General features: G+C 55.8%; 10 protein-coding genes across 10 annotated transcripts; 8 read left to right on the top strand and 2 right to left on the bottom strand.

Moving 5' to 3' along the window:
- Positions 1-479: 479 nt before the first annotated feature.
- Positions 480-1,907, top strand: L226DRAFT_540300 (uncharacterized protein). Its single transcript, XM_067681837.1, has 6 exons — positions 480-698; positions 775-856; positions 928-1,030; positions 1,090-1,150; positions 1,207-1,318; positions 1,558-1,907. The coding sequence occupies exons 2-6, from the start codon at positions 809-811 to the stop codon at positions 1,777-1,779; spliced, it is 546 nt and encodes a 181-aa protein (XP_067529447.1). The 5' UTR covers positions 480-698; positions 775-808; the 3' UTR covers positions 1,780-1,907.
- A 120-nt stretch (positions 1,908-2,027) lies between these two features.
- On the top strand, positions 2,028-2,808 carry L226DRAFT_312432 (uncharacterized protein). Its single transcript, XM_067673818.1, has 3 exons — positions 2,028-2,078; positions 2,150-2,279; positions 2,337-2,808. The coding sequence occupies exon 3, from the start codon at positions 2,337-2,339 to the stop codon at positions 2,736-2,738; it is 402 nt and encodes a 133-aa protein (XP_067529448.1). The 5' UTR covers positions 2,028-2,078; positions 2,150-2,279; the 3' UTR covers positions 2,739-2,808.
- On the top strand, positions 2,783-3,562 carry L226DRAFT_576055 (uncharacterized protein; the record flags this gene model as incomplete). Its single annotated transcript, XM_067685298.1, has 2 exons — positions 2,783-3,149; positions 3,201-3,562. 2 exons carry the CDS (start codon positions 2,783-2,785, stop codon positions 3,560-3,562), a joined length of 729 nt encoding a protein of 242 aa, XP_067529449.1.
- Positions 3,527-5,481, bottom strand: L226DRAFT_617233 (uncharacterized protein). Its single transcript, XM_067687001.1, has 4 exons — positions 5,291-5,481; positions 4,104-5,231; positions 3,753-4,043; positions 3,527-3,693 (listed from the first exon to the last, which is right to left on the bottom strand). The coding sequence occupies exons 1-3, from the start codon at positions 5,381-5,383 to the stop codon at positions 3,753-3,755; spliced, it is 1,512 nt and encodes a 503-aa protein (XP_067529450.1). The 5' UTR covers positions 5,384-5,481; the 3' UTR covers positions 3,527-3,693.
- A 313-nt stretch (positions 5,482-5,794) lies between these two features.
- L226DRAFT_472650 (glycoside hydrolase) lies at positions 5,795-9,088 on the bottom strand (the record flags this gene model as incomplete). The annotated part of the gene is made up of 17 exons (XM_067676478.1): positions 5,795-5,951; positions 6,012-6,088; positions 6,138-6,243; positions 6,297-6,364; positions 6,417-6,544; positions 6,609-6,698; positions 6,769-7,162; positions 7,219-7,394; positions 7,445-7,537; positions 7,589-7,763; positions 7,818-7,834; positions 7,890-8,029; positions 8,086-8,220; positions 8,276-8,489; positions 8,543-8,687; positions 8,740-8,818; positions 8,868-9,088. 17 exons carry the CDS (start codon positions 9,086-9,088, stop codon positions 5,795-5,797), a joined length of 2,415 nt encoding a protein of 804 aa, XP_067529451.1.
- Positions 9,089-9,750: 662 nt separating this feature from the next.
- Positions 9,751-13,190, top strand: L226DRAFT_312462 (glycoside hydrolase family 92 protein). The gene is made up of 15 exons (XM_067673819.1): positions 9,751-9,945; positions 9,999-10,354; positions 10,532-11,097; positions 11,153-11,245; positions 11,292-11,384; positions 11,440-11,473; positions 11,528-11,541; positions 11,600-11,730; positions 11,779-11,797; positions 11,854-11,962; positions 12,018-12,305; positions 12,362-12,384; positions 12,441-12,557; positions 12,612-12,706; positions 12,765-13,190. Exons 1-15 carry the CDS (start codon positions 9,818-9,820, stop codon positions 13,003-13,005), a joined length of 2,307 nt encoding a protein of 768 aa, XP_067529452.1. The 5' UTR covers positions 9,751-9,817; the 3' UTR covers positions 13,006-13,190.
- Positions 13,191-15,784: 2,594 nt separating this feature from the next.
- Positions 15,785-18,095, top strand: L226DRAFT_472714 (GMC oxidoreductase; the record flags this gene model as incomplete). The annotated part of the gene is made up of 5 exons (XM_067676482.1): positions 15,785-16,064; positions 16,148-16,505; positions 16,557-17,013; positions 17,065-17,793; positions 17,853-18,095. 5 exons carry the CDS (start codon positions 15,785-15,787, stop codon positions 18,093-18,095), a joined length of 2,067 nt encoding a protein of 688 aa, XP_067529453.1.
- Positions 18,096-19,846: 1,751 nt separating this feature from the next.
- On the top strand, positions 19,847-21,835 carry L226DRAFT_576060 (FAD/NAD(P)-binding domain-containing protein; the record flags this gene model as incomplete). The annotated part of the gene is made up of 9 exons (XM_067685299.1): positions 19,847-19,899; positions 19,955-20,184; positions 20,247-20,318; positions 20,381-20,793; positions 20,848-20,865; positions 20,923-21,096; positions 21,151-21,240; positions 21,307-21,357; positions 21,422-21,835. The coding sequence occupies 9 exons, from the start codon at positions 19,847-19,849 to the stop codon at positions 21,833-21,835; spliced, it is 1,515 nt and encodes a 504-aa protein (XP_067529454.1).
- Positions 21,836-22,562: 727 nt separating this feature from the next.
- On the top strand, positions 22,563-23,970 carry L226DRAFT_516593 (GroES-like protein). Its single transcript, XM_067678480.1, has 5 exons — positions 22,563-22,857; positions 22,932-23,013; positions 23,085-23,280; positions 23,351-23,763; positions 23,822-23,970. Exons 1-5 carry the CDS (start codon positions 22,601-22,603, stop codon positions 23,939-23,941), a joined length of 1,068 nt encoding a protein of 355 aa, XP_067529455.1. The 5' UTR covers positions 22,563-22,600; the 3' UTR covers positions 23,942-23,970.
- A 327-nt stretch (positions 23,971-24,297) lies between these two features.
- L226DRAFT_617239 (uncharacterized protein) lies at positions 24,298-25,394 on the top strand (the record flags this gene model as incomplete). Its single annotated transcript, XM_067687002.1, has 4 exons — positions 24,298-24,477; positions 24,541-24,724; positions 24,835-24,900; positions 24,967-25,394. The coding sequence occupies 4 exons, from the start codon at positions 24,298-24,300 to the stop codon at positions 25,317-25,319; spliced, it is 783 nt and encodes a 260-aa protein (XP_067529456.1). The 3' UTR covers positions 25,320-25,394.
- Between the last annotated feature and the right edge of the window lie 28 nt (positions 25,395-25,422).

Raw genomic sequence — 25,422 nt, forward strand, 5'->3', positions numbered from 1 at the left:
GGGCGTCGGCGGTGATCGTCGGATGCAGGACTAAGTAAGTTGTCACTATCCGAGGAGATTTACAAGTAACGGGTCTGCAGTCACAACTGCACGAGCTCCCGTGGGAGATGAGTTGAGATGAGCCTTACTATTCTCAGGTCGCTTGCTTGACGCGTCAGAGAACCTACTTACGCTGAGAGAACAGCGAGGGTGGAGCGTCCGCCGTCCGGACCTAGGCCGCTCACTCGAAACCGACGCCGCATATGTAGTTCCACATCAGAGCACTGAGAGGGATTCCCCAGATAGTCTTTATAAAAAAACGTAGAGCAGGATCTATAGCATCAACTGAAGGCATAATATGTTCATGGCTGGTGCATCGTGACGTAAGCGGCGGTCGGAGAAGCCGAAAAGTATGTGACGCCCATATTGGTATGCTCGGTTATCTCGGCTTGGTTCGTCTTGCTTCTCAACCATGTCAAATCCGCTTCCCGGTCTTTCTCCGTCGACCATCGCATTGAACTGCCAATGCGGTGAGATGGTTTTAAGCCCGAGCTGGACAGATAGAAGAGCTTGCTGAATGCTCGAAGTGCGACACTCATGTCGGAGCAGCGGTAATTACGGTGTTCCTGAATATCCCATATCTCCCGCGTTGTGCCATGACAACCACTACCCTGGTCTTCTATTAAGAATCAATGACCGCCGTATCAGTGACCTATATAGTACGTCGTTGGTATCCAATGCGTCTCGACTGCCCTGGCTGGCTCTACCCGCACTATCACTTATCCTTCACGCCAGACTGTCTGTGCGTAGTCCGCTGGCGTAGACCGCCATGGGCCCCCTTCAAACCATCATTCGTCTTCCGCTGTACATTATCCTTGTGAGTAAATCTTCTTCTCACTTCCCTGAATGTCCACCCAGTACTGATGACCGGTCGTCGGCCGTTGGTAGTGGGTCTTCGCGGCGCTTCTCTTCATCCTCACATGTGTCCGCTTGAACTATACCCTGCACATTCCAAATGGCGATCCTCTCAATGGAGGCCGCAACTTCTATGGTGCGTCCATTGTTACTTGCGTTTTCGCTGCACAGATCTTATCTCCGTTGGTTTCGCAGATCCCGTCGTCGCCGAGCTACTCGTTTGCTCCCTTCTGACCCTCGGGTCGATACCTTTCGCGTCCGTGCATCTTTCTCCAATACTCGCTTACCTACTCATCGCTTTTGATAATGCAGGATGGGTTGGATACCCACTATGTTCAGCTCAGCTGCTTCAAGCAACCTGCTGGAGCTCGCTGCGCTCTCGATCTTGTGGTTGCTCTGGCTGGTCGGGTGTTGTGTATCGACGGTACGTCTGACTATCTTTCATGAGTATCTCGTTCTCTTGCTCATAGCTACTGTCTGCCATCGGCCCATGCACTTTTCGCGTATCCCCTTCCCTCTTCAAACGCGTCGTCCACTTTCACACATCATCGCTCACGTTCGCCCCGGCTCGTCTACCCACCTGTCCTGCCGGCCTTGCTGCTTGACAATCTTCTTTCTTCTACTCTATCGTTCCTTCTCGCATCACACGACGTGCCCCCGCAGAGTATCTGGCCGAATCTCAACTTCTGCCTACAATTCGAGCCCTGCCGCATCCTCACAGCGATGATGGCTTTCGCCTGGCTTGGGTGGACCGCCCTGGTGGGCCTGCTGATTGTGGCCATTCTCAATGTGGTGCACAAGGCCCGTCCTCCTCGATCGCCCATGATGGTCGAGTGGGCTGGGGGGTCCTCGCCCGTACGCCAAGGGACTATACACACGGTATAAGTAGTTTTGCTGTTGGGTCGCTCGAGTACGATGATGATTGGACGGACTGGTTGTGTGATGACACTGTAGTACTGTGCTGTACGAGTACTGGACATGTATCACTGTCAAAACTCCGTTTCTCGCTGCTCAATGCCTCGGCCGAATCGGCCCGCTCTCCAGGACCTGGCGCTTACGCGACAGGTCACGGCAGTCACGTCGCGTTCTGACGTGACGCGTGACGATCCGGCGCAAGCGCACGGCTCTGTGGCTTTTTGCAGCATCGTCAGCGCATCCAACTCGCGAACCTATCCACAACTTCTGTAAGTACTTGCATTGGGTACCATGCTTGTGAATATGGCTGTATACTTACTTTGTGAATACGCGCCTGAAGCTCGAAGCCGCCGGTGTGTGGGCCATCGGCATGTTTGGGGTCGGCAGCGTCAACTCTATTCATACGTTCATCCGTCGTTGCGAAGAACGATATCCTCCGGGGCAAGTGTGATTGACTCTGACATCGGAAGGTGCGTGGCTCTTTGCAGCTTTGGTCGTTGTGTCAGCTCATCGTTCAGTTACCACAGATGGATACTCTCCCGGTGCTCAGCTACGACATCTTGCACCTAGTGATGTCCCTGTCATCTACCCGAGAGGTGTGCAGGATGATGGAGACCTGCAAGCTGCTGTGTGGGGAGGGAGCCAAGTTCCTCCTGCACAACGTCGAGCTCAAAGATGACCGTGACATCCAGTCCTTCACCCAGTTCATGGCCACGGACCCACATCGTCGCATCCGTTACCTCCACACCCTCGACTTCAAATGCGGGCGCCTTTCATCAGAGACCGGGGTACTCCTGCGAGTCTTCCTCGTATTCGCTTCTCCGTTCCTTGGATTGCGCTACCTGATGCTAGCCAAACCTGAAGAGCTACTCCGTTCCGATCGAGGGCTTATTGAGGCATTCTCGCGGATTCCTGCATCACCACATTGACACTACAGAAACCAGGTATTCTTCCGTTAGAATTACTTGGGAAGATGTCCAGCTTCGTACAATCCGGCGTAACATGGGACTTTGACGGCACTCCGCCAGCCGAATTGCCGGAGGATAGCAATCCCATCGTCGTCTTTCGATCACTCCGCAACACCCTCGTAAATGTATCTGCTCATATGCTCAAAGCCAATGTCAGAACTGCCCGTACTGCCGGTATTGTTTATCCCTACGTTCGCACCCTCCGCCTGAAGACATCCGCCCCGATCCATAGCGCCCACTACGCCCGCGCGTTCCCAAACGTCGCGTCTCTCCGCTTCTCGTGCATTCAACACGGAGGCATCGACGAAGAGGAGCGTGATGAACTCGCGGTTATTCGCGAGGGGAACCGCAACTTATTGCGTCAGCACGGCGGTTGGTCCGCGCTCTCGTACATACCTAGTTCGTGATGATCACCTGACTTAGAAGTTAACTTACTACAACACATACTGGCCGTATCTGCTCTCGATTGTCACCCTTTGGCTGCACGACTAGCTCGCTCCTCTGAGAGTTCGTGGGAAACCGTATCGTCCGACGACTGTGACAGATATAAACGCATACCAGCGTCGGGCCAGCCGCTCTCCGTGATCGACTGCGAGTTGCTTTCCTCGCCAAATGCGTCCTACCTGATAGGATTCCTCTTCGAAAGGGGGTATCTGCTGTGGTTACACTCGTCTATCGTCTCCGGCGCTGTTGAACGCTTCCTGGCCTTCGACCCCGACGCGTTCACGCAAGTCGTATTCATCAACTATCTCTCCATCTCGGAAGCCGGACATCTGACTCGCTAGATGTTCCATGGAATAGGGAACGAATTCCTCTCGTCTTCGAACTCTGGAACTCAAGGGACCACTACGCCCGAGCCATTCCCACATGTCGTCAACCTTACCGTCTCAACCTCTGCATGTGGTCGACCGTTCCTCTAGACATTGTAGCTGGATGATGAGCATTCCAATCACAGCAGAGCTAACTCAGACGCACCTAGTAGACCTCCTTGGGCAAGTCTCCCCGTCGCGAAATCAGGACTTGCGAACCACGCAGTCGACGGATCTTGATCTGAAGACCTCGCAGCGCAGGGGCAGCGCCCTGGATGCTGTCGGCGAACGCATCCACATCCAGTTGCTTGAGGAATCGCTCCGTTAGAGTGGTCTCCGACCTCAGCGTCAGCCCGGTCTCTGAGTCAGGCAAGTATTCGTACTGCAGAAAGTAACAGTCGATGCCGAGCACAAACACGTCAAGCTTGAGAGCGCTGACAATTCTGACAATACAGTCCTATCGGACCAGGTACACGTTAGTGGTCATGCATGTGGAGTGCTCAGTCGCGACGCTCACCGTGATGGCATTTCCATCCACATCGCCGGTCCCCGGAGGAAACGACACCTTGAGCACCACTGTCTTCAGGCACCAGTACGGCTTCTGCTGGAAGAATTCTGCAAAATCCGGACTGGCAGCCATTGTGGCCGGCACGCCGAACATCTCGAGGTATTTTGGTCGCAGGTCTCGGAGGACTTCTCCCAGCATCCCAAGTTCCCATGCGCTATCCATATCAACGGTTGCGGTCAGCTTCTCCACCTCGCATCTGAGCCCAAGGGCCCACAGGTCGGCAACGGTGCCTCGGCACTGCTTGAGCGCAGGCCAGCTGCCAGTGCCATGGCTCAATTGGGCAGATCGGTTCTCGAGCCGCCATGCAGAGATCCTCGGAGCTTCATTCAGTGAAATGAGGTCCATTTGCAACGTTCCGGTGGCGAGGTTTGTGACGTTGGGGAATGCGCGTGCATAGTCAGGGACGTAGATAGGGACATGCCCTGTAAGACTGAGAGAGGCAACGTTGGGGAAGATGGTTTCGTGGGTGAGCCTGGAATCAAAACCCTCGCCGTGGAAAGATAGGAGCGAACCCCGGAGCGAATGAAGGAGGATGGTGAGGTCGGTCTCTGTACCTGTCGGCGTGCCGTGGGTGACCGAGCCGAAGCCGTCAAGGCGTACCGAGACATGGTGGACCTCTGCACGCAAGTTCTGAAGGGTCGATGTCGCCAATGGACCCGCTTCGTAGACATGAAGTCGATCGATGTAGGAAATCGTAGAGAAGGCATCGGCAAGGCCGGGAGAGGAGCTCAGTAGCTTCTCCGGGTGATCAAGGTGCAGAGTACGAAAGCGCATGGCGTCTCCACCATTCTTGAGGAAGTGTGTGAGGAGCTCTGCGACTCCGGGTGATAGAGACTCTGCCAAGGACAGACGCAGCCCTATGTCGTAACGGAGACGGCTGGATTGCTCCGCCGCCATGAACGTGACGAACGAGACAATGTCGTCTTCATGCTTCAGGTCGACAGTTTCCTTCAGAAGATATGGGACGCCTGCCTCATACAGGAGTCTGCATGTTTTCATCATCGCCGAGACTTCGTGTCGTCGGGAAACCAACATCACGGCGAGTAGGATGTCGAGGATGACGACGGGCTGTTGCATCTGCTGATAAATCAACTCATTATATCTTTGCATGTATCTGATGACCGCATGAAGCTCACCTTTCCGAGCGTATCGCGGAGGAGCGGGCTGAGGAAGGGTATCAGGACGTGGCTATGGAGGGTCTCGGTCAACGAGTTCGATGTCTGAGACATTCTCCTCCGCCGCTGGGATCTTTATGGGTCACCATGTTGACTTCCTCGCAGGCAGCATGATGTATCATCATCGATCACATGAAATCCGCAGACGATGCGACGATGATGACAACTCGGATAGTGTTCTCATGCACAGCTTGCGTAGGAGCATCTTCCGCCGAGGCTGGTGATTACAAGCCCGCAGTCGCGTCGCGTCCTGGGATGTAGCCTCGCGTGGACCTTCTCATGTTTCCCGTTCGCATCATGCACTTGGGCCTACATGCAATGTCAACACAACACATACAACATATATAGCTGCTGCGGCCCATCAAACTGTTAGTGGAGAAGTCGAGTCTGGATCTGAAATTACTGACGCAGTCCACTGTCGTACACCTTGCTAGCAATGATACAGAACAGAATTCCCACAACCGCTTATTGCACTGTCAAAGTGGTATTTAGGAACGTCTGGTCGCTGGTCCCAACCTTGACCGAGAACTTCCCAGGCTCGACGAGAAACTTGTTGCTCAGCGACCAGACCGCAAGCTGCGTCGAGTTCACCGGGATCGTCACCTTCTGCGATTCTCCCGGTCTACACATACCAGGCTGTATCAGAACTTATGCACTTCGATATGAGAACGAACGAACGCACGCAAGATCGACCTTCTGGAAGCCGACAAGTTCCTGATTCGGGGTGACGACGGAACTGACGAGATCTGTGATGTACACCTGGAGACGACTGAGACAAGGACTGTAGAATATGATGGAGAACGCATACCTGCACGACTTCTTTCCCTTCCCTGTCGCCGGTATTGTGCACCGTCACCGACACGCTGAAGTCTTCGTTCGTGCCGATGGTCGTCTTCGAGAGGCTCAGGTCCGTGCTGCGGCACTTCGTCAAGATAGTCCTAGTTTGTGACGACTGTGCGCAACTCACTAGTTGAACGTGGTGTAGCTTAGGCCGTGTCCGAAGCTCCAGAGCGGGACCGGGCTGTCAAGGACATACTGTAGCGAAATTCGGTCTCGATCCTACCAATCAGCAACAAATCGGACTTACCTGGTGCCCGAACTTGAGCGTTCCATCATCCAAGACCTCACCCGGATCTACGAATCGTCCGCCCTTAAGGTAGTTGTAAAACACTGGAGTCGTCCCGACGCTCCTTGGGAATGAGACAGGTAATTTCCCTGTATCACCATGCTTGGGTAAGGGAGACCCGCCAATATCCGGATCGCTGGCAGGTGCACTCACCGGAAGGGTTGACGTCTCCAAAGATGACCTCCGCCAGCGCGAGACCACCGAGTTCTCCGGGATAGAACTGCTGCACAACCGCATCCGCATCTTTGTGCGCGCGGAAGCTCGTCAGCACATGCACCACTGAACGGAACTCAAACTCAGTAATGCTACTCACGCGCCTGAATCCAAGGCTCCGCGACCGGCTTCCCGCTCACAAGCACTACAATCACCGGCTTATCGGGTACTGCGTCCCTCACCGCCTGCACGAGCTGCAGCTGCGCCCCGACCAGCCCGAGGTCGGACAAGTCGACGTGCTCGCCCGTGGTCGCGTTCGTTCCCGGGGTCCACAGTAGCGTCTGGTCGAGCGACCATGTGCCGACCATCACGATGGAAGCATCGGCAGCCTTGGCAGCGGCGATGGCAGCAGGGATTCCAGAGGGGTCATTCGACCAGAGCTCGCAGCCTTGCTCATGAGTGATCTGAACAGAAGTGTTGGCGAGGAGCTGGGTGAACCCGGCGAGCGGGGAGATACCGTTGTTTGAGGCATTGAAGAAGACGTAGTCTCCGAACTGGAAAACCTTGTAGGTCAACGTGGTAGAGGAAGTGGAGCAAAAGAATCACGTACCGAGACGCGGTCGACCTGGGGTCCGATGAGGGCGACATTGCTGATGGACTTGCTTAAGGGAAGGACGTTGTTCCTATTCTCAAGCAGGACGATGGTCTCTTGCTCCATGCTGTGAAGGAGCTCACGTGTCTCTGGTGTGCGCAGAGTAGACAAGTAGTCCTCATATGGGTATGGATCTGCGTGTGCTGTGAGCGCATGGCGTAGCTTAACTCGCAGATACACATACTCTCAAAGAGCCCGAGCGCAAACTTCGTGCGCAGCATGGCCTTCACAGTCTCGTCGACATACTTGATGTCAACCGTTCCAGCCCGGACTTGATCTGTGGCACAATATTAGTTGTACGTACGCGACCCTAGCAGCTGATGCGTACCAGGAAGCGTGAGATATGTGTACGTCCCACCGCCCATCTCCCCGCTGAGCCCATTCTCGAGCGTAATCTTCGCGGCGCACTCCCGGGAGTCGCAAGTACCGTGCTGATTGATGAGAAGGTCCACCGATCCGGCGTCGGTGGTGACCCAGTACTTGTATCCCCACTCGTTACGGAGCTGTGCGTTGACACAGCGTTAGGGGATGTCATGATACGCGCTATTATCACGTACGATATCCGTCAGCAAATCTGGAAACATGCAGTCTCGTTAGCAATAACCCAAACACAACTTGAACCTACGCACGTGTGTTAGCTATTGCAGGGATCCCGTCATAGCTCGAATACGCGGTCATGATGGAGAAGCTCTCCAGGCATGCCCGGTTGAACGGCTTCAAGTACATTGTTCGCAGCTCACGCTCGCCTCCGCTGACTTGTGCAGTGTTCCTGGTTACATAAGTCAGACATTCCGCTTGGGTAGCCAGACAAAGAGGAGCACTCACAGTCCTCCCTGAGGGCTTCCAAAGGCAGCAAAGTGCTTGCACGTGGCGGCCATGCGAGCGATGGCGGATGTGCTGGCATTGCGCCGCCGACCGGACTGAAGGCCAGTTACATACGCCAGTCCCATCTCTCCCGTCCTACGTGGCGCGTAAGTGCTACTGCGATGCACCAGCAGCTCAAGCGACGACTCACAGGAAGGGGTCCTCCCCGAAGTTCTCCTCGACGCGACCCCAACGGAGTTCGCGCGACAAGTCAAGGACCGGGGCAAAGATGTGAGAGATGCCAAGTCCCTCAGCCTCGTCGGCAATGGTCGCGGCTGCTTGCCTGAGCAGGTCAGGATTGAAGGAGGCAGCGAGTCCAATCGGGGAAGGCCAAATCGTGCCATTGTTCGTGAAGCCATGCAGACCTATCATGATCCCTGTCAATGAATAGACAACATGGGCAGATAGTACGACATACCTTCGGACTGGATGAGAGCCGGGATGCCGAGCGTCGTGTTCTCTATGAGGTACCGCTGTCCGACAGTCACGCCGAAGACGAACTTGTCCCAGGGAGTGAGGTATCCTCCCCATATGGAGCCGGCCTTCTGGCTCATCATGAGTTCCTATGAACCGGAGTCAGTGCGGCCGGTATCTGAGTGACTTTGCAGAGCGTACCAGGCCTGTTTCGTTGAAGGTGAGCGTGTCGTCGAGCGGATCGTTGAAGTTCATCCATCCGTTCATGTCCCCCTGGATCCTGCAATTGTATCAGCATCGGACATGCGAAGTAGTTGGGAGGGACGTACAGTTGAGCGACTTTCTCCTCGAGTGTCATTCGAGGTAAGAGGTCGTTGACCCTGTCCTCTATTGAGGCATTCGGGTCTTTGTATACGGGCGCCGAGCCGTCCTTGTTAGTTGCACGAGCGTGCAACCGAAAGTGGAGGTCGTCGCGTACATCGAACTGGTTCGCGGCCACTTCGCCTAGTCTCCAGAGCAGAGGAACAAGTAGGATGCAGAGCGCATGCATGGCTGGATGACGGGTCAGCAACGCGTCGTCGAAGGTAACCGACGCGACGACGTAGAAGCCCAGTGGGAGGGAGGCTTTAAGCAAGCTCTTTTTGACGTCTTCTACCTTTTATGCTCTGGGTCAGTTGACAAGAGGCGGATAATACTGAGCATCCTAGTGACCAGACCGAGCGGGCCGCTAGTCGCATCGTCGACGTTTGGCGACTGTACACGTCGAATGCGCCCAATGGCGGTCAAACACGAGTGGGTGGGCCGAGGTTCTGCCGATAAGCATGATGGTGGGCCTGAGAATGAGTTAGATAGAACCGTCTTCAGTGATGTTCCATAAAGCTTGTCATTACCAGGGAAGTGTCGGTTGCCGGCGGGCGCGACGAAGGCCGGTTTGGTGATGGCAGCTGACCAGGGACCGCTCCGGCCATTATGCATGTCTGGCTTGGAAACAAATGCCTTAGATCTTTACCAGCCTGTTGTCGCATGATAATGTCTCGAAAGTCTGCTATAGAAGTATATCAGGGTGATAGAGGAAGTCAGCACAAGTTCGAGTAAGAAAGGAACGTGCAACAGTTCCGCGGCGCCAGCGTCTTACGGGAAGACTGTGAGAACGGCCACGTGACTGAGAAGCTGTAGCTGGTCAGGCGGGCAAGTAGCTTGTCCTCCTCCTTCGTCTCGTCCATAATCTTGTTGTCATCACTCCAGTTCTTCTGCTGTTGAGTGCACGGGCGAAAAGGGCATGATGAAGAGGTCTGCTGTCCTCGCAGCTCTGGTCTTCTCGGTTAGCGCCCGATTGCACCGGTTAGGACGTGACGCGCCGTCCGCGTTCTCCAAACCTGTCAGCAGCGCTGTGGACTACGTCGACCCGTAGGCTCATGATGATGTTCTTGTTTTATATATCTGATACCCATTCTATGCAGGTACATTGGAAATGGAGGGGACTCCCCCAACGGCTCTGGAGGCATGATTCCTTCTACGGCGCCTCCATTCGCCATGACGCGCTGGACAGCACAAACGCGCCAAAACTATGTCTCCGTGACGCCCTACAACTACACCGACACGTCCATCCATGGATTCCAGGGCACCCACCAGCCCGCAATCTGGATGGGCGAAAGCGGCCAAGCCATCATCGCGCCCGGTGCAGGCCAAGTCCAGCCTGTCTTCGAAAAACGCGGCATGAGCTTCAAGCACGAAGACGAGATTGCTACTGCGAGCTACTACTCCGTACTCCTCGATGCGATTGAAGGCGGACAAATCCATGCCGAACAATCTGCAAGTGAGTTTATAGTTCACACTCAGCTACCGCGAGCGCTGTGGAATGCTGGATTGCCACCCGTCCCGTACACCCCGGGTTGGGACCAAGGCCAGGTCGGTTCGAAGTCGGCACGCTGAGTGCACGACTTCGACGACTGTGAAACCATCGGGTAGCGCATGCTGACGTCACATCCACCAGCTTCCCGTGTCGGACACCTCCGTTTCACCTTCAAGGATACGGAAGCGCCGTATGTCCTCGTCGAGGCGACTCGCGCCTCGGTCATGGGCTCTGACGATCCATCGAATGTTACGTACTCGCTTGGGGAGGTTACCATCGACCCCGCACGTCGCGAGATCAGCGGCCGCAACCCTGAGCGACAGGACTTCATCATCGGCCCCAGTCCCGCGCCAAGCTTCGCAGGCTACTTCGTCGCGCGGTTTGACGTTCCCTTTGAAAGCTACGGCACGGCGCAGAACGGTACGCTCTCAGAGAACGCCACGTCTGGGGAGGGCGCGCTGCTCTCTGCCTTCGCGCGTTTCGCGAAGGCCACGCCCCAGGTCGACGTTCGCATCGGGGTCTCGTTCATTTCTGTCGAGCAGGCAAGGAAGAATCTGGACACGGAGATCCCTGACGGCACGACTCTGGAGAAGACTGCGGAGAAGACACGTGCGGCTTGGGCGGAGAAGCTCGACAGGATCAAGGTGGAAGGCGCGACAGACGAAGAGAACGAGATCTTCTACACGGCTGTATTCCACACGCTTCAGGTACGCCAACGTGTATTTGCTGTCGGCTTCGAATTGGTAGTTGACGTGTCTGCAGTATCCTTACGAACAGAGCGAGGACGGAAAGTACTACTCTGGGTATGACGACACCGTGCACGAGGGCGAGTCATACACTGGATACTCTATCTGGGTATGTCCGACCGGCAGGATGCGACGATTTCCTAACGCGCTTTCAGGACACCTTCCGCGCAGAATGGGCTTGGCAAATCCTCCTTGCGCCCGAGCGTATCCCGGGCATGGTACAGAGCATGCTCCAGGATTATACTGAGGTACAAGTCGCACATTCATCGGCCGTTTATCTGACAGGGCTCAAACTCTCAACAGGGCGGATGGCTCCCTATGTGGAAGAACATCGTCGGTGAGTTGCATGATGGTTTGAGATCAAGTTAGTCGCTGACTGTTAGGCACGCAGAGACGAACATCATGGTACTGAGCATGTTCTTTGCATATCACATTGGCCAGCACTGAGATGTGTGTCGCATAGGTTGGCACACATGCAGATTCGCTCATTGCGGAGGCTGTTGTCAAGGGCATCCGTGACTTCGACCTGCAAACCGCGTTCGAAGCTGTCCTCAAGGACGCCACAGTGCCTCCAGACAATGACTGGACTACCTCGTGAGTACACAGTCCGAAGCCGATCAATTGCTCTGACCATCGTTACAGGTACTATGATCGCGAGGAGGTATGAAGTACGCTGCATGATTGGAACGGTGCGCTTTGCTAAATGGTATGCGACAGAACGTCGGCTACGAAGTACGCGCAGGTCTCTCTTCCGTGTACGCCTCGCATGGCTGGGTCGCCTCCGACATCCACTCCGAAGCGGCCTCGCGCACGCTCGACTACGCCTGTGCGTCTCCTCTCCTCAGTTGTCCTCCGCGATGTAATCGACATTCTCTTGGCAGATGACGACTATGCCGCCTCCGTGCTCGCCGCTGCAGTCTCCGAGGACGACTGGGCGACCAAGTTCCGCGACCGCGCGTTCAGCGCGCCGTTCACGATCTTCAATACCGACACGGGTTTCATGGAGGCGCGCAACGCCGACGGCTCGTGGGCAGGCCAGGACGCGGGCTGGACGGAGGGCGACATGTGGGCGTATACATTCGACGTTGTGCATGACGTTCCGGCGTTGATTCAGCGCCGGGGTGGGAATGCGTCCTTTGTGAAGTTCTTGGATGAGCACTTTGACGGAGGTGAGTAGAGCACCTCTCCACTACGACTATATATATATACTCAAATTGTCTCCCAGGTCATAATGACCATACAAACGAGGTGAGCTTGGAGATCATTGTCTGGCTTGTTCAATGCTGCTGACTCAGTGCACGCAGCCTTCGCACCACATCCCGTACTTCTACTCCCTTGCGGGTGCAGCCAGCAAGTCGCAGGAGCGCATTCGAGAGATCACGAAGATCAACTACAACAACTCCGTGAACGGTCTCTCTGGGGTACGTTCCGCGCCTCTTGACTCAGTAATGGTAGACTGAGGACCTGCTTCGTAGAACGAGGACTGCGGGCAGATGAGCGCGTGGTACATCTTCAGCGCACTCGGGTTTTACCCTGTCGACCCCGTCTCCGCGGAGTATGTCATCGGAACGTGCGTACCTGCCCCTAGTGCACGATGCTCTCCAGCTCACAGCGGACCCGCTCCGCAGCCCATTCTTCGATAAGATCACGATCGATCTCCCAGCTGCGAAGCAACCACTCACCATCACCTCGTTTGGAGCGCCGAAGAAGCCGTACATCAAGAGTGTGAGCGTGAACGGGAAGAAGCTTGCCACCCCGGTCCTCACCCATGCGGACATCGCGTCTGGCGGGCATATCGAGTTCGAGATGAGCGAAACGCCGCAGGCATGGGCCTCGAGTACCTTGGTGAGTGCCAGGGACGAGTTGTGAGGCTGCCTGTGGGTGTTGAGGACTTCTTTTTGTTTGCGGTAGGCGAAGGAGGAGACGAGGTACGAGCATGTCGAGCTGTGAGATCTCAGGAGTTGTGTTGGTGCAATGCTGCCACTTACGACTTCCGTTGAAAACCATTTCGAGCTGTGCTTACGCTTACACTTACTGTGTTGGCCCATCAATTTCCGGGGTACCTCCCTATTCCATCGACCAAAGTGCCGGCTCCTCACACACTCAATGTAGTGACGTCGACGCACCAGCTCTAGCAAGCACATCACAGAAGACGAAGAATCTGTTGGATTTCCGGGATTTGGCCGCAGTCTCGTAGACACAGTTCCCGTTATGGCACGCTTAGTCAGCATGTACTTTTTTAGAGCCCTAATAGTGTAGGTGATGTTTCGTCTTGCATCACTTGTTTTCGGGGGCGTGTGTGTCGTGTGGGTTCGAATCCCGCAGAATTCACTTGTCTTTGCATCATCATTTGATGTCGCTTGCTTCCGTTTGCCATTTCCGCTGTGGTTTTCCATCAACATGGGGGCTTTCGAAAACCGCCGTCTAGTACTTAGACGATACCCGCTACTGAGTCCCCTCATGGCACGCCGTGAGCGAGGCGCGTCACCGGCTCGAGGGCACGTGATCGTGACAGAACGCGTCCCATCGCGTCGTTAGACTTCCCGCGGAGCTCCTGCTATCGAGCGACTTCTCAACTACCTATATAAGCATCTCCTTGTTTTGCCTTTCAAGCTGTTCCCTTCTTCCCCACCCCCCACCACCCCCGCAAGCCACCCTCCGACACACGACATCCTCGGGCCCCAACCGCTTTGCACGCTGGTACAAGACGAACGGACACTGGATTCAGTGGAGATGTGGAGAGCCGAAAGCCGGCTAGAGAGTAAGTACTCTTCTTGTCGCTCGATTCGCTACAATATATGCACGCAAGCACCTCTATTATCCGCATATATGCGTCATTTCCAGGCATATCATGAGTGTATACCCGTTACATGCGCATGAATGTTGACTATATCGGCCCTCAGAACCAAATTCACTGCACCTGAACTCGAACAACGTCACTATATACAGAGTAACCCCAAAGCAGCATCGAAGTTAGGACTCAGGAACGCGTGTACGCTGTCGACTTGTCTGTAACACCATCAATGGTGTCGACCGTGCGGCGGATATTTTCGAGTATATCAGAGCATTGGAACCGGTTGCGAAGACCTGGAGAATAGCGTATGCGGCGTGAGTCTTCATCTAACCTGTATGACGGCCGCTGGGCGCATATAGCCACAAACTTCGTCGCCTAAGCTGGCACGGCGGCCTTTCTGCTAGGATGGATGATGTCTAGGTCGGTCGCTTGGACGGTGGACTAGAGGTACATCGACCGTAGGATTTTTCTGGTAAGCTCCGCCGTGTTGTCATGCGCATCTTGCAGATCCCTGACCAGCCGCCAACGAATCGGCGCAGTTCTCTTTGCCAAGCTTGTCAGGGAATCTTTGACGTCTCGCAAGGAGGTATTTGCCTCCTGTTGACGTGTTACTGCCCACGCCGATCATCAATTTACACTCACGAACTTTTATTGCGGGGACTCATGCATCATGCTCGGCCAGGGTTAGCTGGGCTGGTGAGTATTTTTTATCGTCGTAAAAGGTGAACAGGTTATTCATTGACAGAACTCTGGGAACTACCAGTCGGTATCACGACGCGTCCCCCTTGAAGTCACTCTCAAAGAGTCGGTATCAGATCAGGTATTCGTCCGGGACGCGGTTAGATTCGTATGTGTTACCTTTTTGAGCGCTTGTGTTGCCTTTTCCGACATGGCGACAAGAACGCTGACGGCTGAGCTAGGTGAGTCTGTGCAGTACCTGTCAGCGTACTTACATGGACTTTGTCAGCCATGGGGCCCGGGGGTTCCTGCACCGCTTCCGAGACAAAGGGGCTATCTCCGAGGTGTCCTGGGTATACACGCATCGCGACATCAACGTCACCATCGAGAGCGAGGATACTGATCGGCGCAACAGGGCCTACGTGGGACGCTACCTTCCGGATTTCCGGATCGACGACAACACGATACAGTCGAGTAAGTACAGCACAAGTCGTCGGCGTAGAGTTAATTCGCAGCGACTCCTCCAGCCTGCAGCATGCCTACCCCGAATATCTGTTGCGGCAATCGGGTGACCGAAAAACGAGCATGAACGCTAATCTGGCGGAAAACGATGGCCGGACGCTGAAAGGAAGGCTCCAAGGTTTTTCCTCACCACATACGTCAGGCACTGCGGTCACACCAGGAAGTGACCAATACTGACATCTGTATTGCTGCCGGTCGGCATGTTGTACCATAGGACGCCGTTCAAGCTACATACCTCAGCCTGACGGTCTCCAGGATGCCGTCCATTTTTCAAGGTGAGCGTCGTCGCGACAGCGGGGAGTCGAAGGGACTCGATAGAGCCTGGGCGCTGTCTCGCGTGACGGTTGCCGAGTGACGGCACGGAAGATGTGACGAGGCCGTGACCTCTTTCGCTCTGGGCTGGGCCAGCGAGAATCGGACAAACTCTCGCCCGTTCGAGCTCGGCTTTGCCAACCATCCAGACACGGCACAAAATCAATTGACCCAAATGAAGCTGTGCCTCCTCCGTCTGGCCTTGGCGTCCCCTTCGCAGTCCGTCATAAAATCTTGCAGGACGCCGACGCCCTCTCCCCCAACACATTATTACGACTCGGCTCAACACCCGTCAGTCCTTACTTACGACCTTCGCCCTCTCCCTTTTCCTCCTTCGCAGCGATGCGGTCTCTTGGTCTCCTTGCCCTGACCGCTTCGCTCTCCGAGCTCGCTTCTGCTTTTTCTGGCGGTCACCGCGACATCTACCATGATCATATTGGTCACGACCTTCGCAAGCGCAACATTGTCTACAATGCCCAGATCGCAGACTCGTACGACTTCGTCATCGTAGGCGGAGGTACCGCAGGACTCGCGATCGCCTCCCGCCTCTCTGAGGATTCCAATACGACCGTCCTCGTTCTCGAGGCGGGCGACACCGGTGACGCGGTCGCGGACAGAATCAGTACGTCCCCTTAAAGTCCCTCCTCCGGTCGGGTGCACACACGGTGATATCATGCTAACTGCACGCGCGATCCGCGCTTGCAGACACGCCCGTCATGGCATACTACTCCGGTCTTCCGGGCACGTCGTACGACTGGGCGTATACCACCGTCTCGCAGTCGAATGCTGGAAGCCGTCAGCTCCCATGGCCGCGCGGCAAGGTCCTCGGTGGCTCGTCCGCCATGAACGGTATGTACCACATCCGGCCGTCGAAGTTGGAGGTAGACGCATGGTCAAGCCTCATCGGGAGCGACAAGTGGAGTTGGGATAGCCTGTTTGATACGATGAAGGAGAGCGAGACGTTCACCCCGCCGTCGTCGGACATCCAGGCCGAGGCAGGTATCCAGTACGTTGCCTCGAGCCGCGGCACGAATGGTCCTGTTCACGCGACCTACCCTGGCTTGTGAGTGCTTCGCGAAAAGTCCGCCCGTGCCCCACTGACCTCGTGTTCCAGCACGCTCCCCGTTGTTGGAAACTGGACAGAGACGCTCGGGAACCTTGGTGTCGAGGTCACCGCCGATGCGTACAATGGCGAAGGCTGGGGTGCGTTCATCGCGACCTCGTCTATCAACCCGTCCAACTGGACTCGCTCGTACGCCCGTTCCGCCTACATCGACCCGCTCCCGCCGCGCTCCAACCTCGCTATCCTTCCCAACGCGACTGTGACCCGCCTTATCTTCGACTCTTCGAGCTCGAACCTCACTGCCACTGGTGTTGAGTGGGCCGCTTCCGCTAGTGCCGCGAAGCAGACCGTCTCGGTCAAGAAGGAGGTCATCTTGGCTGGTGGTGCTGTCGGCAGCCCCCACGTCCTGATGTTGAGCGGCGTCGGCCCGCAGGACGTCCTCCAGGCCGCTGGTGTCGACGTCAAGGTTGCGCTCCCTGGTGTCGGTCAACACTTGCAGGACCACATTGTGCGTATGCTATTATGCCCTTGTGCCGCTCTTACTGACTGCTCTTCGCAGAGCACTTCTGTCACTTTCAAGACGACCACGGACACCGCCGCGTCACTGAAGGCCGCAGGTGACAACTCTGCCGCGTTCCTGTCGTTCATCAACTCGGCGACTGCCTACGTCAACATCACTGACCTGCTCGGCGACTCCGCGTCCGACTTCAAGACTCAGATCGCGGGTGAACTGTCGACCAGCCTCGTGCCCAGCACGGACGCCACCGTCATCAAGGGCTACGAAACCATTTACAACACCACGCTGAACACGCTCCTCATGAGCCCGATCGGCCAGGTTGAGATCCTCCTTGCGCTCACCGGCACCGGCGGCGACTCGAATGTGATCACCATCCAGGCAGCGCTCCAGCACCCCTTCTCCCAAGGCCGGCTTTACATCACCTCGAGCGACGCGTTCACCCAGCCCGCGATCGACCCGCAGTACCTCTCGCACACGGCCGACACCGTCATCCTCCGCGAGGGTCTCAAGCTCGCGCGCAAGATCGGTGGTACTGCTCCGCTGAGCGCTGTCATTGGCGACGAAATCACCCCGGGATCGAGCGTCCAGTCGGACGACGACTGGGACAGCTACCTCGCCAAGAACATCGGGACTGAGTACCACCCGTCGTGCTCATGCGCGATGTTACCGCGTGAGCAGGGCGGTGTTGTCGACGAGAACCTGAAGGTGTACGGTCTCGCGAACGTCCGCGTCGCAGACGCCTCCGTCTTCCCCATCCAGTTCGCCGCTCACGTAAGTCCCCTGATCCCCGACGACGATTCCATGTGCTGATCCCATTCATCCGTTTGTAGCTACAAGCACCGACCTACGGTCTCGCGGAGCAGGCTGCCAAGATCATCCGTGCGACCTACAACGGCGTCGGATGGCCATCAGCGTCTTCCAACTCGACCTCGACCTCGACCTCGGGTTCCTCCTCCGCCACCGCCTCGGCGACTCAGACCGCTCAGCGTGACAGGAACGGCGCCCTGCCCTTGTCGTCAAGGAGCGCGTTCGCCCTTGTGGCTGCGGGTGTCCTCGCGTCTCTGCTCCTTTGAGCTGCTGGCTGTGAGGCCTGCTCTGTTCTCGGCTTGTCCAGCTCGGTCTGCCCGCACCCGATCAGTCGGATGCCCGCGCGCGACGCGCTCGCCGTCGCGCCTTGTTTATCGCTTGTGCTCTACATGGACTGTCTCCTGTCTCCTGTCTCCTGTCTCGTTTCTCTCGAGTCTCATCTCATCATTGCATCGTGTCGTAAGGACTGCTTTCGTCATGCTGTGTTTTTGCTGCACTCCCTCCCGAAATACGGGACAGTGCGTTCGCTCCCTCACCCCTCCTGACTCTACAGTCGTACTCTCGCATCCCGCTGTTGGGATGACGGACCTATATAGTACCGCGTCTGCGTCTGTTACTTATCACATAGGCTGTCTGCTGACCCTGACTCTGACTCTGACACTGTAGTGACTCTGTGTCGCATACCGTAGTATTGACACTCCCGCTCGTTACCGTAACGACACTCGGACATCTCTGCATGAGACACTACCGCCTAACTTCGCCTCTCCCCTCTGCCCCCTTCTAGGCCGCTCCAGCTCCTCTTCAGACTTCGTTACCTTCCTCTCAGAGTGCTACCCGTCTTCCTAGATCCGAACCGCATACCTTGTTCGTCGCATGGACACTCACGTGTAGTATACCCTGCATAACCCTTGATCAATGATCTCTCAACCTAGTAGTTAGTGTAGCGTCTCATGTTGTACATACGCCTTTCCCTAATGTTGTACGGTAGAGCTCGAGCAGTCTTCAATGCAGCAGTCTAACATACCACGTTTCTTGAAGCGAGCGGCTAGATGTATGGAGGACCCGATCCATGAGCGCCTTCGTCTAAACGAGCTTTTGATCTGCAACGTCCATGCCATGCCGCACGATGCATGCTCCCTCAAAATCATACCTTCCTCCTCTTCATATCTTCCTTGGAGCATTTTTCTCGCAGCAGCAGGCGCATTCGTATTGTCATTCTCGTACAAATGTGGCAGAATGCTGGCACGAGGTGAGCAAGGGCCCGGGATTCCGATACCCGCGCCCGCAGCCTCTAGACAGGAGTCGCTCTCGCTGGGGGCCGCCGACGTATGGGGTCATACAAGAATAGGTTCCGGTGAGTCTATTCTTGGAGAAGGCTTACATGCGGAGAGGCTGGGATATGTTGTGCCAGAACAGAGATATGGTGTTTGGAGAGAGCAAGCTCCTGCACATCGTCTATCCCGGGTCGTCTAGGCGAGTCTTTCCGTATTTTTGGCTCGTCTTGGAATGCACTGCGGGGGCAGAGCGGAGAAAACTGCACGTCATGCTGCGTCAAGAGTGTAAGTAGAGAGAGTGGCTGCTGCTGCTGCTGCTGCGTCTGCTACCGGACGCACATCCGCTTCTGCGGGAGGCCAGGTGGACACTAGTCCCACAGGTGCGGGCCCCGGGTGTACAGTGTAGGTTATGACGATCGCACATATCGGATACAGGCCTATCAACGAGCAGCTAAGTTCTGCGAACTCGAGCATAGAGCCGTGCAACTTACACCCGCGGCTTCCCGGCTCCGAGCGTGGCAGCTGCAGGCTTCCCGTTCCCTTCGTCCGAGTCATGCGCCGTTGGAAGCGTGCCGTGCTACCACGGTGCGCTTCGAGTTCGCAGGCGACATCTGTGCACGTCCCAACTTTGGACCGCATGACGGCATGGAGGATGCTTTTTGGGTGCGTACAGCAGGCCTTGGGGAAGACATCTATGCCCCCGAGGCTTTGCTCAGGATCTCGGCTACGACACTCGAAGCACCATGTCTACAGACGACTCGAGCCCGCCGACACCGCGTTTCCGTCTGGCTATCGTGTACGCACAATTTCTCTACATATGTCATACTGCGCGTGCTCACGACTCGTACTAGTGGAGGCGGCATTGCCGGCTTATCTCTCGCGGTGACTCTAGGCCGATATGCAGACCCAAGCTCTCCTATCCAGATCGACATGTACGAAGCTGGACCAGAGATCACAACCGTCGGCGCTGGGATATCTGTCTGGCCGCGGACATGGGTCATCGTGCGGGAATTGGGGCTCTACGACGAGCTGGCTAGTGAAGCTGTCAAGTCGAACGACAGCAGTGGCGGCGATCAGTTGAGTAAGTGTGTGCATATGCATGTCAGACAGCGGTTCTGCATCGCTTAACCACAACCCATGAAGAGCCCGCATTCTTTTATCGCAAGTCGGACTGGCAGCGGGAAGGCTACGACTTCGCCCGTGTCATGATTCCAAGTTCGTCTTTTTATCTTATGTCTATCGAGTTGCCCCCCTCTCTGACGGGATCCCCGGCATAGATGGATCGACCACGATGCATCGCGCGGAGATGGTTGATGTACTCGTTCGGCACCTCCCACAGAGTTGCTCCATCCATACCTCGAAGCGGCTCCTCAACTACACCGAAGCCTCAGAGGACCCCGGGACAGCCTATACCTTGCACTTCGCCGACGGGACGAGCGCGACCGCCGACGTCATCATCGGCGCTGACGGGATCAAGTCCAAGACACGTGCGACGATGTATGACCTCGCGCACAAGGCGGAATGTGCCAATCCCGAGTCGGAGGCGACGAAGCGCGAGGATTGCGAACGGTGCAAGCATGCGACGCCGAAGTGGACTGGTATTGTCACCTACCGCTACCTCATTCCTTCAGACACCCTGCGAGAGATCAACCCCAATCATCGAGCGCTCGACACACCGGCTCTGTTGAGCGTGAGTTGCTGCTGTGGTCTAGGTAGCGAGCGTGGCTGACAATCCAGTTCACAGTACTCGGGCAAGCATAAGGTGCGTCGCCGGTCTGTTCGCTAAACGAGGCGAGTTGCGAACAAACGTCCGCTCCAGCACATCGTGACGTATCCCATCTCGCACGGGAAGTTCGTCAACTTTGTTGGGTTCGTCACCGACCCAGGCGCTCAAGGTACGACGTATCCGCACAAGTGGGTGATGGACGCCACCCGGGAGGAGCTCGTGTCGCAGTATCCTGGCTGGGAGCGAGAGGTAGAGGAGATGCTCCGTGTGCGTTGCAGTGAATCCGCCACCTCTTCTTCGCGGCTGACATGGGTTGTGTAGTGCGTAGACAGCCCAACAGTGTGGGCGATTCATGTGTTGGACAGTTTGCCGTTCTCTGTTCGGGGACGAGTTGCGCTCATGGGAGATGCGGTGTGTTGATCATGCTATCGCGTCTCCTCTTTCGTTGATTCTGATGTTCCTCCCCTTCCCTGCTAGGTACACCCAATGACGCCTCATCTCGGTTCCGGCGGCGGTCAGGCCATTGAGGTACCGTCTATCGTCTATGATAGCCTTTTGCATGCAGACGTGCATCTCATCGTCACTTCTGAAGGACGCCTACATACTCGGACGCCTTCTAGCCGATCCGCGGACTAGTCGGGCGCGTGTGGAGGACGTATTCCGAATATACCAGGACATCCGCCTGCCCTTTGGCCTGGGCGTCGTGCTCAGGTCGGACAAGGTCGGGCATTTGTGCGAGTTCGACTATCCAGGACTGTATGATGGCGCTCCGGTATCCGCCAGCTCCCAGGAGGAAGAGATGGAGCTAACAAAGGAGAAGCTGGGTGGGTTGGGGAGGGCGATCGAGGACGTGTGGTCTTGGCAGGTCAAGGAACGCGTCGAGGACCAATGGAATGAAGCGAAGGGCCGGTATGAGGCGCTGTTCCGTGAGCTCACGGAACAACCTAGCAAGAGCGTACTCCAGAAGGTCACCAACTATTGGTCGAGGGAATGTTCGATCATGTAGACGGCTACTGACCAGTAGGTGAGTGCGTCGACTGCGATTGGGGTAGATCCGAGTGCTTATATGACTACTTACGAAGTTGTAATTACGCTTGGGATTGTCGTTCAAGCTTTATGCCTATGTCAATTCATTTACCTCATCAAAAATCGCCCTTTGAACGAACTTCACATCTCTGAACGCCACCCCGCTTGTCAAACTTTCAGCAAACCGAACGATCCACAGGGTATCTACTGCAACCTAATGTTCAGGAGTTTCAAAGTCAAGTCGGCATCTCGGAAAACATACGCCGCGCCCATCAATCGGACATGTTCAACCCTTCCGAGAGACCCTCCTCACGCAGTGTGTATCGCGGCGTGCCAAAAGGGTTGGCAGTGCGTATATGGTCATATCTACCAGTATTGATGTTACTTCCTACAGACTGGTTAACGTGTCCTTGTAGCACTGATGCAATGCGCTGCCAATCTCTTCCACCGCACACGGTCTCACCCTGTAAATGCTATTACGGCGACAAGGTGTCAAGAGCATGACGTCTGCTTCGTAACCTGCGCCCGAGGTCGTTTCTCCGATAGCTCGCAATGCACAACCGCTTCGTCAGCTACCACTTTGTCAGCTGCCAGCCCAAGCCTGGGTGAAAACGTACCTACAGGGTACTTGTATTCATTTCAAGGCAGCCGCAAGTTATGGCAGTATATATACTGTATCCTCACCTCCGATCGTAGCATCCTACATCGCCTTGCTTGTCTCTTCCCCACCGCTGAAAACACAAACATGTCCACTCAGAAAGCCCTCTACGTCCCGTCGAAGCAGGCCTCGTTCCAGCTCGGGGACGCACCGATATACACCCCCGGCCCGAAGGAGGTCCTGGTTAAAATCATCTCGAGCGCGCTCAATCCCGTTGATTGGAAGATCCCCACCTTTGGCCTCTTGGACTCATTGAAGTTCCCTGCCATCCTGGGCTCAGACCTCGCGGGCGTCGTCGAGGAGGTCGGCGCGGAGGTCTCCAAGTTCACGAAGGGTGACAGAGTGTGAGTGATGCTCCCCCTGCTCCCTCCTGAGCGGTTACGTTGACCTCTACTGACCAATTCTGCTACATGATCAGGCTGTTCCAAGGTTGGTTCGGCGACAACAAGTATGCCGGCTTCCAGCAGTACACGCTCATTGATGCTGAGCTCGCCGCCAAGGTGCGTCGGGTGGTGGTCACCATGGCACAAAATGCGCCAGGAACGTCCCGGACGTTAACATTTTCTGGTAGATCCCGGTAAACATCTCCTTCGACCAGGCGTCGTCCGTGTGTGTGGCACTCGTCGCTGTCGTCATCCCGCACTTCAACCACAACTTGGCCGCGAGGACTGCGAACTTCACCGCGCCCTGGGAGGAGGGCGGCAAGACCAAGTACGCCGGCAAGCCAGCGTTCATCGTCGGTGGCTCATCGTCCGTAGGCCAGTACGGTGCGTGCACCACCTACATTGTCAATTCTAGAATCTCAGACGCGCGTTCACACTGTTATTCGCACTCCAGCTATCCAGGTGGCGAAGTGCTCGGGCTACTCGCCCATCATCACCACCGCTTCACTCCACAACGAGGCCCTCCTCAAGTCGCTCGGTGCGACAGCTGTGCTAGACCGCAAGCTTCCCCCATCTGCCATCCTAAGCGAGGTGCAGAAGCTCATCGGCAACAAGCCCATCGAATACGTCTTCGACGCGATCTCGCTCGCAGACACCCAGTCTCTCGCGTACGACGTGCTCGCCCCTGGCGGGACGCTCTTCATCGTGCTGGACGAGAAGATTCCCGCGGAGAAGAAGAAAGCGGGCGACAACAAGCGGATCGTGCACGGCTTTGGCACCACAAGTCACAGCTTCCCCGAGAACCGCGATGTCGGCGTACAGCTGTTCAGCAGGCTCACTGAATGGCTGGAGACTGGGGTGATCGTGGTATGTATCGGTTGTATTTGCGTTCGTACGTGCAGGTGGCTGACGCGATATATGACAGCCGAACCAGGTCGAGGTGCTTCCGAATGGCCTTGCTGGTATCCCGGATGGGCTTGAACGTCTCAAGCAGGATAAGGTGAGCGGGAAGAAGCTTGTCGCCCACCCTCAAGAGACTACTTGATATAAACAGTATGATGTTGTATTTTTACCAATCCCCTCTTTGAGTCATGCGCGAACAATACTTCGATGTAACAACCAATCTAGCTGAACCTTCTGAGGGATGATGCTGCGACCGCAATAGTCTCTTGCCTATCGTTGTGCAAAGTTCGGTGTAGTAAAGACGTACACCCTTACCATCTAACAGCCGCTGCTAGGGTTTATTGTACGACGACCCAAGGCGGACTGGTTTGGATTCAAGTCTGAACATACTGTACACTGGCAGCTCTTGGCAGAGCGCCCAAACTGCGCGTACGCTAACCGGGCGCTTGCAATTCTTAAACGCAACCACCACCACTACTGCCATCGACTTCTAGTACCATGTCTGAGCCCGAGCGCAAGGTGTCATACACGATTGTCTACCCTCACCCCGATGATAGCGTTCGCGGCAGTGTGATTTTGTACGCAGCGGACATCAACCAGCCCATGGATTACTTCCTCTATGGAGCAGCCAAACGGTGGCCCGTGATTCCGATCAATCCTAGCCTTTCGTTGTACAGGGTATGCTATCGTCTTCATGCATCGCGTATGGCGTGGGCTCACAGTGACCGGTCATTTTATCAGCCGTATGGATTAAGAATCAAACCTGAAAAGACATTAGTACAACGCACTCGGCAGTGGCTCAAGGAACATCTTGAGGACGACCCGGAGGATGTTCAGTTCTCTCTCCTGGGCGACATCATTGGGGATGTTCTGCCTGAGGATCGCGACCGTCGCTGCCTCGATGTCATCATCGTGACGCCAGAAGGTAAGTGCCAGTGCTTTAATACAACTCACGAGTAGGTACCGGACCGGCAATCAGTCGCTGGTCACTCGAACCAGACCAGAGAGCAGTGCTGACCAGTGATTTCTGCATAGTCGTAGAAAGCCTCGACGAAGACGAAGAGGGTGAACTCGGTCGCGTATATGGCAAGGCTCTCAGGGGTGCGTCCCCCCTGTTCAAGCCTCCGTGACCGCGCGTGATAGTGATAGTGTTATCATCATCGGCAGAACGTGAGGCTCGCGCACGCTCCGTCGATAAGGCCCTACCGTCACCCTCGATGGGCGTCGAGTCAAGTGCGGGCGTGAGGTCGGTGTTCAAGGCCAATGGACACTTGTTCCATGCAGGAAGGCCCGCCGGGAATTACGGACCTCCTGTAGCGATATTCGATCCAGCTCTCGGCTTGCTCGCGTACCGCCTCTCGCATCTTGACGACGACGACGACGACCTCCCGGAGATCCGTCCAGACCATGACGAGTGCAAGTCGGCGCACAAGTTTGTCTCTCGAGCGTTGGACTGCTACGATGAGCACAGTGCCGAAGACCAACCGGATCGCAATCAAGGAGTTTGTAGAGTCGCTTGATAGGGATGTCAAGTACCGTCACAGCAAGAGTCCGGATTTCTACGTCTCTGGCTGTCTGGGAGCTGCATATGGCGCTATGACCGGCTTTCCTTACGGCGTGATG

The sequence above is a fragment of the Lentinus tigrinus genome (genome assembly GCF_003813185.1).
Source record: "Lentinus tigrinus ALCF2SS1-7 unplaced genomic scaffold L226scaffold_54, whole genome shotgun sequence".
Lineage (NCBI taxonomy): Eukaryota > Fungi > Basidiomycota > Agaricomycetes > Polyporales > Polyporaceae > Lentinus > Lentinus tigrinus.